This window comes from Balaenoptera borealis, assembly GCF_965194805.1.
Source record: "Balaenoptera borealis genome assembly, chromosome: 8".
Taxonomy (NCBI): Eukaryota; Metazoa; Chordata; class Mammalia; order Artiodactyla; family Balaenopteridae; genus Balaenoptera; species Balaenoptera borealis.
This window is the reverse complement of record NC_138865.1, coordinates 102,117,193-102,131,597: the sequence shown is the minus strand read 5'-3', so window position 1 is coordinate 102,131,597 and position 14,405 is coordinate 102,117,193. Positions and strand designations below refer to the sequence as shown.

Below are 14,405 nucleotides of genomic sequence, written 5' to 3'. Positions count from 1 at the left end.
GAAAGAGTAAAGAAGTTGTATATGAGCTTTAAATTATAAACTGCTCACCTCTGTCCCTTTCTAGAGGCTGAATGACTAGATTCCCCACTTTATATGGCAGAAAAGAAAGCTGGTTCTACTTAGTTGAAGGAAGTATTAATACCTGTTTTTCTTGCTTCTATAGCACAAATGGTCAATATGTAAAGCAGGGCAAATTTGGTGCTGCAGTCCTGGGAAATCACACAGCCAGAGAGGTAAGATTGCCTCCTTGTCTTATGTATATTCAAGTGTCCCAAATCATATCAGTGAGCTGGTTTTTATCGGGACTTGTCTGATATCTTACATATCAGAGGATTAGATTGATTGTTTGTACTGAATGTGAATTTTTAATGTTAGGTATATAATAACATTTATAGTCACATTTTGCTTACTGTTTTGCATTAAAACAAATTCAACCGCTCAAAATCATTAAGTTTGACCTTTGTGAAATGGATCTAGCTTAAGAATTTGGAGAGTTTCAGAGTAAACCATTTACCGAGGACATCCTTTTTTTAGGTAGTGAACAACATTTAGTGTACCACTTAGAGCATGACCACCGTTTATCCTTTGAAAGTTTGATGAGTTGGGTAGTCGATCACACAGCAAAATATTGGTTTGAGTCAAAAAGATGTGGATAGAAGTGCGGAGACTGATTTCCTTGTGTGGGTTGTGTCTAGCTTCAAATTCTGCTCCAGAAGGTTTTGAACATTGTTGAAATACGCATAAGAAATAATAAAGGGCTTCCCTGGTGGCCCAGTGGTTAAGAATCCGCCTGCCAATGCAGGGGACATGGGTTCGAGCCCCGGTCCGGGAAGATCCCACATGCCGTGGAGCAACTAAGCCCATGCGCCGCAACTACTGAGCCCGCGCTCTAGAGCCCACAAGCCACAACTACTGAAGCCCGCACGCCTACAGCCTGTGCTCCGCAACAAGAGAAGCCACTGCAATGAGAAGCCCTTGCACTGCAACAAAGAGTAGCCCCCACTCGCCTCAACTAGAGAAAGCCCGTGCATAGCAGTGAAGACCCAACGCAGCCAAAAAGTAAACAAACAAACAAACAAACAAATAAATAAAATAAATCTATTAAAAAAAAAATAATAGAATTTCAGAAGTCCAGGTAACATGGAGTCCATGCACCTCAGAGACTCTGAGACACTGAGACAGAAGATGACCTGTTCAGGGTAACTAACATAATGGACAACACTCATTTGTATTAAAAACAAACGAACAAAAAGCTTAATTTTGGAAATTTGGAAACACCTATAAAAATAGTGGGTCTAGAATAACAAACACCCAGATACCCATTACCAGACTCTAGCAGTTATTAATCTTGTTTCATCTCAACTGCAGCCTGTTTTTCTTCTTCCCCTGCTCAGATTATTTTGAATAAATCTCCAGCATACAATTTTAGCTATAAATATTTTAGTATGTATCTCTACAAGGTAAGGATTTTTAAAAACACAACCATTACGCCATTATCGCACCTGAACAAAACCTACAATAATTCTTTGATCTCATTCACTACCAGTTAGCATTCAAATTTCCCTGATTATCTCTCCCTTTTTTTTTAAAACAGTTTGTTTTAATCTAATAAGGTCCATGCATTGTAGTTGGTTACTATGTTCCTTAAATCTCTTTCATTCTCCCATTGGGAGGTAAATAATGTCTGATTGTCTCTCATTTTGTTATGTTAGCAGCCATTGTTGATTATTATCTAGATCTATTAATTCATTAATAGATGAATTAATTGCCATTGGATTTCAAAAATCTGGTATTGGGACTTCATCACCCTTCACCTCCAGATAGGATGTAGCTTTTTGTGGCAGGCAACATTCCTACTGTGACAATTATAAAAAGACAGATAAATTGCAAAAATTATATTTTAAAATTCATTAGAGAGCTATGGAAATTATGAGGACTAGATGAACTAAAATTTTGAGAGGAAAGAGCCAATGAGCTGAGTGTTTCCTTCCCTTGGGACCTTTGCTGATGCTAAGGAGCAGACTAAACATCAGGTATGTCCCAAACAGAGAGAGAGAACTGGGGGAAAGAGACATTGGTAAAAACTAGAGGAGCTCCAAACACAAGATCCGTTTTTCCCCATGGGACATTTAATGAGTTTGGGGGTGGTGTGGAAGTCCAAGGGCTGTGCCAGAAAGGCAGAGGGAAACTTCTGCAATCTTGTGGGGCATAGGAGATAAAATCCTACTGTAGGGTGGGAAAGCAACAACCTTCCTCTCAATACATTTGCTAGATTTTGAACTTCATGGGGAGGAGGCTAAAGAATCTCAGCTCAGAATCTCTGATGGGCAGAAAAGTCAAGACTGAGGAGTCAGAGACCTTTCAGACTCTTAATCAAAAGCCTACGAAGATAGTGCTCGAGAGTAGGGACAACCAGAAATGGACCAACTCTTAATAAATCTGTGATCCTTTCCTGACCAGCTCAGTCTATAAGATTAGCTCCTCACTCTATCTGCTTCACATAGGGTAAAGAGAGTCCTTTCTGGTGCAAGATTGTATATGAGCCCCCATAGTCAGTCCCTCCCTCCCTTCTGGGGTTGAATTTTAATTTCTGTGTGTGTGTGTGTGTGTGTGTGTATGTGTGTGTATAGTAAATATATAGGAGACATAAAATGTGCCATTTTAACCATTTTTAAGTGTACAGTTCAGTTGCATAAATTACGTTCACAGTATTGAGCAACCATCACCACTATTTCCACTTTTTTGTCACCCCAAACAAAAAATCTGTAATCATGAAGCAATAACTCCCCATCCCCCTTCCCTTATTCTCTGGTAACCTCTAATCTACTTTCTATCTCTATGAATTTGCCTACCCCAGGTATTTCATATAAGTGGAATCATACAATGTTTGTCTGGCTTATTTCACTTAGCAGAGTGTTTTCTCAAGATTCATCCATGTTGTAGCATGTATCAGAACTTCATTATTTTTTTATGGCTGAATAATATTCTACTGTATGTATATAACACATTTAATTTATCCATTCATCATTTGATGGACACTTGGTTGTTTCCACTTTTTGACTATTGTGAATAACAGGCAGTGAACATTGATGTATAAGTGTATGTTTGAGTCCCTGTTTTCAGTTCTTTGGCGTGTATACTAGGAGTGAAATTGCTTTGTCATATGGTAATTCCTTGTTTAGCTTTTTGAGGAACTGCCAGACTGTTTCTACAGCATCCATACTGTTTTACATTCCCACAAGCAATATATGAGGGTTCCAGTTTCTCTACTACCCTGCCAACACTTTATTATTTTTCCTTTTTTTTTATAGCCATTCTAATAAGTGTGAAGTGGTACCTTATAGTGGTTTTAATTTGCATTACCCTAATGCCTAATGATGTTGAACATCTTTTCATGTACCTGTTGGCCATTTGTATATCTCATAGTCACCCCTCATACAAATAAAAACACCAACAAAATAAAGACATAGATAATTATAGTTAAAGAGTACGGTCAAAATGAGAAGAGATTAAAGTGGATGGTGAGAAGATGTAATTTAAACTCTAAGCTTTAAGGGATGAACTGAGTTTTGACCTGTATGAAGCATGACTCCTGACATCTCTTACTGCTGATTTTGTATTGCCTTTTAATTTCTGTTCTCTCTTTTTTTCCTGCCCATCTTTGCTTGAGTACAGTATAGGATTCTTCTTTATATCAGTCAGCAACAGCCAGTTACTGTTGCCAGGATTCATCTGAACTTTGAGCTAATGGTAAGGCTTCCTGTATTGGAATCATCAATCCTTTGGGATTGGTTTATAGGAGAGATTGATCTGTGCATACCTGGTGGGAATTAGATCCACTACTTCCTCTCTGGAGAGCAGAGTGGATAGCTTTTTTTTTTTTTTCTTTTTTGGGCTGTGCCTTGTGGCTTGCAGGGATCTTAGCTCCCCGACCAGGGATTAAACCCGGGGCCCCAGCAGTGAGAGCACCAAGTCCTAACCACTGAACTGCCAGGGAATTCCCCAGAGTGGATATCTTAACAGAACCTCTTGGAAAGGTCTCTTGGCTGCCTTCTGGGAATGTGGACTAAGGGGTGATTGGTGGAGGGTGGGAGGGAAGAAGAAAGTTCCCTGATAGCTCTCTTTGGGTCCACCTGAGTCAAGGCCCTTCTACATGAGCTTAGGCAGCCAGATTTATCTGCTATGCTGCCTGCAGTTGAGTTATCCCAACATTTCTCCTTTCCCCAGGTTCGGCCCAATAACTATAGCACCTTTTATGATGACCAGAGACAAAACTGGTCCATCATGTTTGAGTCTGAAAAGGCTGCTGTGGAGTTCAATAAACAGGTAATATCTATATATTTTTTAGTGACAAGCATAAAAAAAAACGCTAAATTCATCAGTTGAGCTTACTGTATTTTAGGGAAATAATAAGAATACTTATTGAAATTGCTTGAAAATGAGACTTTAAGGAGAAAAAAAAAAGGCTAAATGTAAACTTACATCTTTAAAACACTTTCCACTTCATAAATTATCTTAAGGAATAAACACAACTATCTTTTTAAAATAGTGGTTTAAGAGAATTTTTTGAAGTTATTTCATGGTCATTATAGAAAATTTAGAAAAGCATTTAAAAAAAAAAATTCATAATCTTACTACCCAAAGTAATCACTGTTAATATGTTACGTTTCTTTTTTTTTCTATTCATAAGTTACATAAGTAGTTATAGTCCTTAAAGAGTTCTTGCTTATTTTATTTAATGATGTAAAATGCATCTTTCCCCACCTCATGAAAAATTATTTAGAAACATTTGAAAGCTGCATAACATGAATGTTCCTTAATTTATTTAATCATTCCCTTACTTTTAGGCAGTTAGATTATTTTCAGTCTCTGAGATAAATGATACTGTAGTGAGCATCTTTGTGTACAAATCTGTCTTTTTTTTCCCCTCTGATTATTTCCTTAGGCTAGAAGAAGTGAAAGATTGAATCAAAGGGTCCATATATTTTTAGGTTCTGTATACACTTTGGCACACTGCTTTTCAGAGAGATTGTACTATTTTACATCCCTGTCAGTTCTCTCTGTATGCCTTTGCCAACATTTAGAATTACTATCTTTTTTCCTTCTTAGTCTTATTTGCTTGATAAAAAATGACTTCTCATTGTTTTAGTTAGCATTTATGTGATTGCGATAATGAAACTTTTTTAAAGAAAATGAGTAGCAAGTTTCTAAGGTATACTATGTTTAAACATTGACTATAGAAAAATTATTCATAAAGATGTATCTGACTTCCTTGCCTAGGATCTGTGCTAAGATAATATGGGTAAATCTGTAGGTGGTAGAGAGATGGAGTCTGGGAATACAGCATGGTTTTGTAAAGGGCCTTTATTTTATTGTCTTTAGAAATGCATTTTGAAATTTTTTAGAGGCTCCCCTAGCTTTCATAGGTTCCCAAACACTGAAGCAGTAAATCAGTATAGTAATGATAGCTAATGCTTATTGTGTACTTACTGTTATTTGCCAGGCACTGTGCCAAGTACTCTACTTGTATTAGCTCAGTCTTCATAACTACCCTAGGAAATATGCAAAGCTTTTATCTCCATCTTACAAAAAACCTCTGAAATAAGGTTCACAGGAGTTAAGTTATTTGGCTGAGGTCACAAGTTAATAAGTGGCAGTGCCCAGATCTGTACCCAGACAGTCTGACTCCAAAACCATACTTCTTAGGCACTTTGATTCCTGGCAAGATTACTGACTTTGGAATGGTTTACTTCTAAACATGTAATCTGTTTTGCTAGTGGGTGCCACTGTTTGGAAAAGAACATTAGCAATAACTGAGTGAGTACTTACTGAGCTTAAAGTAAGTTTATGCTGCTCTGATTTCATCGTACAGGTATGCATCGCCAAGTGCAACAGCACCTCTTCCCTGGATTCAGTGCTGTCACAGGACCTTATTGTAGTAGAAGGCCCTGCTGTAGAAGTTGGTGATTCTTTGGAATTGGCCTATACCAGCTGGCTCTTTCAGAATCACGGACTGGGCCAGGTAAGAAAATGTACCCTGCAAGTTCTTTTGTAATTTAAATAGCATGAGAGCTATTCAAATGTAAGGTATTATTACTATGAATTGCTGCTTTTGGCAAATAGAAATCTTTTAGGAGCCCTGCTTTAGTCTCTACAAGTGCTTTTGGGGCATAACCATGAAATGCTAATGTATAAAATCTGCTCAGTGCCACTATGTCTCTTCTACTTAGAGAAAGGAAACCAGTTTTGCGAGTATCATTTTTGGTAATTGTTCATATGTATGTCTCTTCCTATACCAGTTTTAAACTTGAATATATTCTTATGGGATTAGGTCTTAAAACTTTTTAGACTTTCCTCACAGTTGTTTCTCCGTTTTTCTTATACTAGATACTGTGAATAGATTGGGCTTGTTTTGTTTTTATATTATTAAGCCCTCAAAAGTAGTGTGGTATGATAGAAAGAGCTTTCGACTATGAGTCCAAAAGATGTGGATTCAGGTCCCAATTTTATCCTAACTTGACCTTCTCGAGTCATTTAAGCTCTTAATTTTTTTTTCCTGTGAATGGAGCTTAGTGGTGCTCACCCTGCTTTCTTGGCAGGATGGCTGTTGGCATCAAATGAGATAATTTATTTGAAAATTCTTTATAGATGAAAATATTTTTAAACACTTGGTAGGAGAAGTTTATTTTTTTCTAAACCTGGAAAATCCTTGCCTCAGAGATATTCAGTGTGGTAACACCTTTAGCCATGATGTGGTCTCTTCTTTTCAGGTCTTTTAAGAAGTATTTTTCCAGTCTATTTGACATTACCTATTTCAGAAGTACTGTGCTGGTGTGTATTAAGTTGAATATCATAATGATTATTATTATTTTTGAAATTGGCTAATCTTGTTTATTTTGATCAACTTTCAGGTTTTTGACTCCACTGCTAACAAAGATAAGCTGCTTCGCCTGAAATTAGGATCAGGAAAAGTCATCAAGGTAAAGGCTTAACTGTGTTCTTATTATATATGGGTTTATCAGTTGCAGTGGGCTTAATTTAGAGTGAATTTTGTAAAATTTCTAACCTGGGTATATTTTTGGAGAATCTGGAAAGGCTTGGTTAAAAAAATAGGAAGAGGGCTTCCCTGGTGGCGCAGTGGTTGAGAATCTGCCTGCCAATGCAGGGGACATGGGTTCGAGCCCTGGTCTGGGAGGATCCCACGTGCCACGGAGCGGCTGGGTCCGTGAGCCACAATTGCTGAGCCTGCGCGTCTGGAGCCTGTGCTCTGCAACGGGAGAGGCCGCGATAGTGAGAGGCCCGCGCACCGCGATGAAGAGTGGTCCCCACTTGCCACAACTGGGGAAGGCCCTCGCGCGGAAACGAAGACCCGGCGCAGCCATAAATGAATAAATAAATATTTAAAAAAAAAAAAAATAGGAAGAGAAAAATGTGCTACGTTACCTACATTTGGGAAATTTTTACCTGTGAGACAATATATTGAAGAAGGGTACATTTCTTTTCTCTAGTCCCTACATTTTATTTTTCATCCTGTGGTTCTGAGGGAACTATTAAATTCTTTCTATCGCCTAATTGAGAAAGAGGTGAAACTGTTTCTTCTAGAAGTTTATCGTAATGGGTGATTCTGATCTGACTGGGATGCTTTAAATCATGGTGGGAAGCAAGTACAACATAGCAGGAGGAACACTGGGATTGGAGTCTGAGGACCTGGGTTCATGTTATGAATTTCTTCGTCAGCAACTGTGGAAGTATTTTATAAAGTAAAGAGTATTTTAGGGACTTCCCTGGTGGTCCAGTGGTCAAGACTCCACACTCCCAATGCAGGGGCCCTGGGTTCAATCCCTGGTCAGGGAACTAGATCCCGCATGCTGCAACTAAGAGCCTGCATGCCGCAACTAAAGATCCAGCACGTGGCAACAAAGATCCCATGTGCTGCAATTAAGACCTGGCGCAGCCAAATAAATAAATATTAAAAAAAAAAGAGTATTTTACACATGTGGGGTATCATTGTGTCAGGACATACTGATGCATTGTGAAGTACTCTTTTATCCATGTGGCAGAATGGTTTTCTCCATAGCTTTGTTTATGACTCCTTTTCCCAGAATCCTTTGGAAACTTTTTCCTGTAGATCATAGCAGTTGGGGCATGACCCTTAAAGTTAGACTCATCTAGTGCTGAAATCTTGGCTTAACAATTTACTAACTGATCTTGGGCTAATTACTTAACCTCCTTAAGCCTCAATTTTCTCTTCTGTAAAATGGAGATACTGCTACTAACCTTATGAAGTTATTTTAGGGATTAAACAACATAATGGAAGTAAAGCACTTAGCAAAGTACTTAGAAAAATGTGTTTACTAAGTGATAGCTTTTATTTCTATTTTAATGCCATTCTTCTGTTCCAATTTCTCTTATCATCTAAGGTAAGTGTATTTCATACAGCCCCGGATATGCTGGCTTTTACAAGTGAATTGAGAAGCAGTATTCTAGATGTTCTTATAACCAGTGGGGAGGGGGGAATATAAACCTGATGATCCTGTACTTTGTTTTGTCTTATGAAAAGGTTTGTATCTGATGAGCTTTTCCTCTTCTCTGATTCCTAAAGAGCTGGGAGGATGGAATGGTGGGCATGAAAAAAGGAGGGAAGCGGTTGCTTATCATCCCTCCAGCCTGCGCTGCTGGCTCTGAAGGGGTAATAGGATGGACTCCATCAACAGACTCGATCCTGGTGTTCGAGGTGGAGATTAGGCGGGTGAGTGAAATTGTGCTGTGTTGTGTTTGATGAGTCCTCTTTGCTAGTTAAGTAAAATAAATAAATAAATGTGTCGGAAAAGATTCTGAAGATATCTTTTTTTTTTTTTTAAGTAGAAATGGTATATAGTTGGAAAGAACAACAGCTTTGGAATCTAAAGGCCAAGGTTTATGTCCTTCTTGGCTCTGTATTCATAGTCACTTCTCTACACTAACCTTCTTTTTATTTTATCTGTAAAATAGTGATTCCTGCCCAATGTTCACACCTTTTGATTTAGTAATGCTTTGGCTACAAGTGTATGCTATCAATATGTTTACATAAGAGTGCAAAGATACCTGTATATAGATAGATAAATAGAGATAGATACATAGTTTCCTCCCTCTGCCACGTTGTTTGTGATAGTAAAAAACTGGAAACAGCTTAAGTGTCTATTATTATGAGACTGGTTAAATTATGGTTCTTCATAGAGTGGACTTCTATGTAGTTCTTAAAGAATATCCAAAATCTATTTTTTTTTTTAATTATTTATTTAGTTATTTATTTATTTATGGCTGTGTTGGGTCTTCGTTTCTGTGCGAGGGCTTTCTCTAGTTGCGGCAAGCGGGGGCCACTCTTCATCGCGGTGCGCGGGCCTCTCACTATCGTGGCCTCTCTTGTTACGGAGCACAGGCTCCAGACGCGCAGGCTCAGCAATTGTGGCTCACGGGCCTAGTTGCTCCGTGGCATGTGGGATCCTCCCAGACCATGGCTCGAACCCGTGTCCCCTGCATTGGCAGGCAGATTCTCAACCACTGCGCCACCAGGGAAGCCCCCAAAATCTATTTTTAAGTGAAAGAAGCAAGTTGCTAAACAGTATGGGGGGGCTTCCCTGGTGGTCCAGTGGTAAAGAATCCGCCTTACAATGCAGGGGACGCGGGTTTGATCCCTGGTCAGGGAACTAAGATCCCACATGCCGGGGGGCAACTAAGCCCGTGTGCCATGACTACTGAGCTCCCGTGCCACGAGAGAGCCCGTGTGCCGCAAACTACAGAGCCCACGCACCCTGGAACCCGCACTCCACAACTAGAGAAAACCCACACGCCAAGACTAGGGAGAAGACTGCGCACACAACAAAGAGGCTGCGCCCCGCAGCGAAAGATCCCGCATGCCTCAATGAAGATCCTGCATGCCACAACTAAGACCCGATGTAGCCAAAAATAAATTAAAACAAACAAACAAACAAAAAACAGTATGGGTAGTATGATCTTGTGTTCGTGTGTGTGTGTGTATGCAAATGAATATATGTATATGCCTATATATTCATATAAAATTTCTGGAGGCATTAAAAGAAATGAAATGATTTTCTCTGGAGAATGGAAATGGAGTTCAGAAACTTCTACTTTTTTACATTCTATCCTTTGTACCATTTAAAAATTTTATCAAGAATAATTTCTATAATAAAGTTTGTAACAAATTGCGGTTAATTAATGTTCCCCCTCCCCCCCAACCAAAAAAAAAGACTCTTTGCTTTATACTGTGATTATTAGGTCTGAATGTGATAATGTTTGTGACTATAAAGTACAATGCAAATAAATATTATGACCATCCTCATTGTGGTGATTATTCCTGCTGCAACAGAGGATATGCATTTTTTATCAATGACTCTTTCCTAATTGGACACCCTTATCTCTGGTCGGCATTCCAGCCCTCTTTGACTGACTTCCTTCCAGCTGCTTTTCACAGCTTTTATATTCTTTCTCAATTTTCCTTTGAGTTTGAGGAAGTCAAGGGTGGTAATAGATAACAAACCATTTTGAATCCATTAAGACTGACATTTTGTAAATATAAGAAAAAAATACCCTATTTTACCAATAATCAAAGAATTACAAATTGATTATTAAACTGACAAGGCTGGGGGAGTTCCCTGCTGGCCTAGTGGTTAGGATTCTGGCTTTCACTGCCGTGGCTCTGGTCGGGGAACAGAGATCCCGCAAGCCGTGAGACGTGGCCAAAAAAAAAAAAAAACTGACAAGGCTGATACAGAACAATAATACCCAATGTGACAAGAGTGTTAAGAAAGATTTATATACTACTTACGGAGTATAAAGTAGTTCACCCTTTACGGTGTGAAATTTAATGGTATATATCAAAAGTTTTAAAAATAAGCATACCTTTTATCTAACAGTTTCACTTCTGGGAATTTGTATTTTGGAAATGATTATGTGTGAAGAGAGATAAAGCTATTCTTAGAAGTATTGTTTGTATAGAAAAAATTAGAAATAAATTGAATATCCAACAACTAGGAATTGGTGAAATATATTTTATGATAACATAGATATTTGTGACTTGTGTTCCCAAAATCCTTTGGAGACTTTTTCCTGTAGATGATAGCAGTTAAGGGCATGACCCTTAGACATACTCTTCAGTAGTTAAAAAGGATGTTGTCGATTAATAATTTAGTTAATGTGGAAATATGTTAATATATCAGTGAGTGAGCAAAGCAGGGTACAAAACAGTATGGCCCCATTGTTATAAAACACACACTTACACACACACACAGATAATATAAGTGCGAAATATTACATCCAAGATTCTAACAACGTTATTGCTTAGTGGTTGAATTGCAGGTGATTGTTACCTTTTTTTTCTCTTTTGGCTTATCTACATTTTTTGATTTGCCTACAGTGAATAGGTAATGACGTGTATAATGAAGAATAAGTAAAATGAAAGGAGAATGGAGGGGGAAGCATGCCTTTTTTTGTGGTCTATTAACCTGTTCCGTCTGTGGTTGATCTTTCCCTAGGTCAAATTTGCTAGAGATTCCGGCTCTGATGGGCACAGTGTTAGTTCCCGGGATTCTGCAGCCCCTTCACCCATACCTGGTGCTGACAATCTCTCTGCTGATCCTGTTGTGTCACCATCCACATCTGTTCCTTTCAAATCAGGGTAAGATACTGGAGTTGTATAAAGCTCTTTTATTGTCCATGTAAGTGATTCTTAGAGGGGTTCAGAAATAGGGGTATAGTTGAAAACTAAAATAATTTTAAATAATTGGGAAAAAATGGGATGAGGGAAATGGGGAAAGTAATTGCATCAGATTTTCTGACAAAGGATTAATATTCATAGTGTATAAAAGCACTAACTTGGATATAAAAGAATACCTGCCAAACTCTGGAAGAAAATCGGGCAGAAGGCATAAACACAAAATATATATCCAAGGAAAGAAATGTAAATAATAAGCATTTGAATGGAAAATTGTCCATCTTCACTAGCTTTCAGAAATTATACAAACTAAAGAAGAGTTAAAACTCTGTTTTACAGCAATTAAATTGGCAAACATTTTAAAAAACAATTTGTTTATACAGTATAATCTAGACTCGTGATTATGGATTTTGTTTTTATCTCAGGATATGTCTTATTTGCTTTCAGGGAGTCAGTTCTTCGTTCCAAATCTAACTCGCTCAGTGAACAGCTTACAGTAAATACAGTGAGTATATAAGTCTATCTCCTCATCCCCAGTTGGCTAGAAGGGTTTCATGTGCCTAGGGTATAGTAGGTTAGAGAAAAAAAAATGTTGAAAAATGTTGATTTAGGCTAGAAATCAGTGGTTACTTTATTCATTTTCCCTTACTTGAGAGTCAGTATAAATTAGCTTGGGCTTCTGCATCGACAGACTTGGATTCAAATCTTTATTCTTATAAGCATGTGGCTTTGAGGAAATTATCTGACTTCTCTGGTCTTCAGCTTCTTCATATGTCCACCCTCGCCTCTCTTATTCAACATAGTTTTGGAAGTCCTAGCCACGGCAATCAGAGAAGAAAAAGAAATAAAAGGAATACAAACTGGAAAAGAAGTAAAACTGTCACTGTTTGCAGATGACACGATACTATACATAGAAAATCCTAAAGATGCCACCAGAAAACTACTAGAACTAATCAATGAATTTGGTAAGGTTGCAGGATACAAAATTAATGCACAGAAACCTCTGGCATTCTTATACACCAACAACAAAAAATCAGAAAGAGAAATTAAGGAAACACTCCCATTTACCATTGCAACAAAAAGAATAAAATACCTAGGAATAAACCTGCCTAAGGAGGCAAAAGACTTGTACTCAGAAAACTATAAAACACTGTTGAAAGAAATCAAAGATGACATAAACAGATGGAGAAATATAGCATGTTCTTGGATTGGAAGAATCAATATTGTGAAAATGACTATACTACCCAAAGCAATATATAGATTCAGTGCAATCCATGTCAAACTACCAATGGCATTCTTCACAGAATTAGAACAAAAAATTTTACAATTCATATGGAAACACAAAAGACCCCGAATAGCCAAAGCAATCTTGAGAAAGAAAAACGGAGTTGGAGGAATCAGGTTCCCTAACTTCAAACTATACTACAAAGCTACAGTAATCAAGACAGTATGGTACTGGCACAAAAACAGAAATATAGATCAGTGGTACAGGATAGAATGCCCAGAGATAAACCCATGCACATATGGTCACCTAATTTACGACAAAGGAGGCAAGAACATACAATGGAGAAAAGACAGCCTCTTTTTTTTTTTTTTAATTTTTTTAAAAAAATTAATTAATTAATTAATTTATGGCTGTGTTGGGTCTTCGTTTCTGTGCGAGGGCTTTCTCTAGTTGCGGCGAGCGGGGGCCACTCTTCATCGCGGTGCGCGGGCCTCTCACTGTCGCGGCCTCTCTTGTTGCGGAGCACAGGCTCCAGACGCGCAGACTCAGTAATTGTGGCTCACGGGCCCAGTTGCTCCGTGGCATGTGGGATCTTCCCGGACCAGGGCTCGAACCCATGTCTCCTGCATTGGCAGGCAGATTCTCAATCACTGCGCCACCAGGGAAGCCCAAGACAGCCTCTTCAATAAGTGGTGCTGGGAAAACTGGACAGCTACATGTAAAAGAATGAAATTAGAACACTACGTAACACCATACACAATCCAATTAAAAAATGGACAGAAGACCTAAATAGACATTTCACCAAGGAATACATACAGATGGGCAAGAGGCACATTAAAAGATGCTCAACATCACTAATTATTAGAGAAATGCAAATCAGAACTACAATGAGGTATCACCTCACGCCGGTCCAAATGGCCATTATCAAAAAAATCTAGAAACAGTAAATGCTGGAAAGGGTGTGGTGAAAAGGGAACCCTCCTGCACTGTTGGTGGGAATCTAAATTGATACAACCACTATGGAAAACAGTATGGAGGTTCCTTAAAAAACTAAAAATAGAACTACCATATGACCCAGCAATCCCACTACTGGGCATATACCCTGAGAAAACCATAATTCAAAAAGAGTCATGTACCACAGTGTTCATTGCAGCTCTATTTACAATAGCCAGGACATGGAAGCAACCTAAGTGTCCGTCAACAGATGAATGGATAAAGAAGATATGGCACATATATACAATGGAATATTACTCAGCCATTAAAAAAGAAACTGAATTATTTGTAGTGAGGTGGATGGACCTAGAGTCTGTTATACATAGTGAAGTAAGTCAGAAAGAGAAAAACAGATACCATATGCTAACGCATATACATGGAATCTAAAAAAAAAAATGGTACTGATGAACCTAGTTGCAGGGCAGGAATAAAGATGTAGACATAGAGAATGGACTTGAGGACATGGGGTGGGATGGG

General features: G+C 38.4%; 1 protein-coding gene across 14 annotated transcripts in view; it reads left to right on the top strand.

Moving 5' to 3' along the window:
* FKBP15 (FKBP prolyl isomerase family member 15) overlaps nt 1-14,405 on the top strand; it is a 55,590-nt gene that overhangs the window by 13,942 nt on the left and 27,243 nt on the right. For 13 of the 14 annotated variants that reach the window (XM_082403779.1, XM_082403778.1, XM_082403776.1 and 10 more), the window contains exons 4-11: nt 164-233; nt 3,676-3,750; nt 4,228-4,326; nt 5,873-6,022; nt 6,912-6,980; nt 8,603-8,749; nt 11,532-11,674; nt 12,158-12,215. In XM_082403779.1, coding sequence (XP_082259905.1) covers nt 164-233; nt 3,676-3,750; nt 4,228-4,326; nt 5,873-6,022; nt 6,912-6,980; nt 8,603-8,749; nt 11,532-11,674; nt 12,158-12,215 — 811 coding nt within the window. The remainder of the gene's footprint in view (nt 1-163; nt 234-3,675; nt 3,751-4,227; nt 4,327-5,872; nt 6,023-6,911; nt 6,981-8,602; nt 8,750-11,531; nt 11,675-12,157; nt 12,216-14,405) is intronic. The other variant, XM_082403777.1, reaches the window with a different exon arrangement.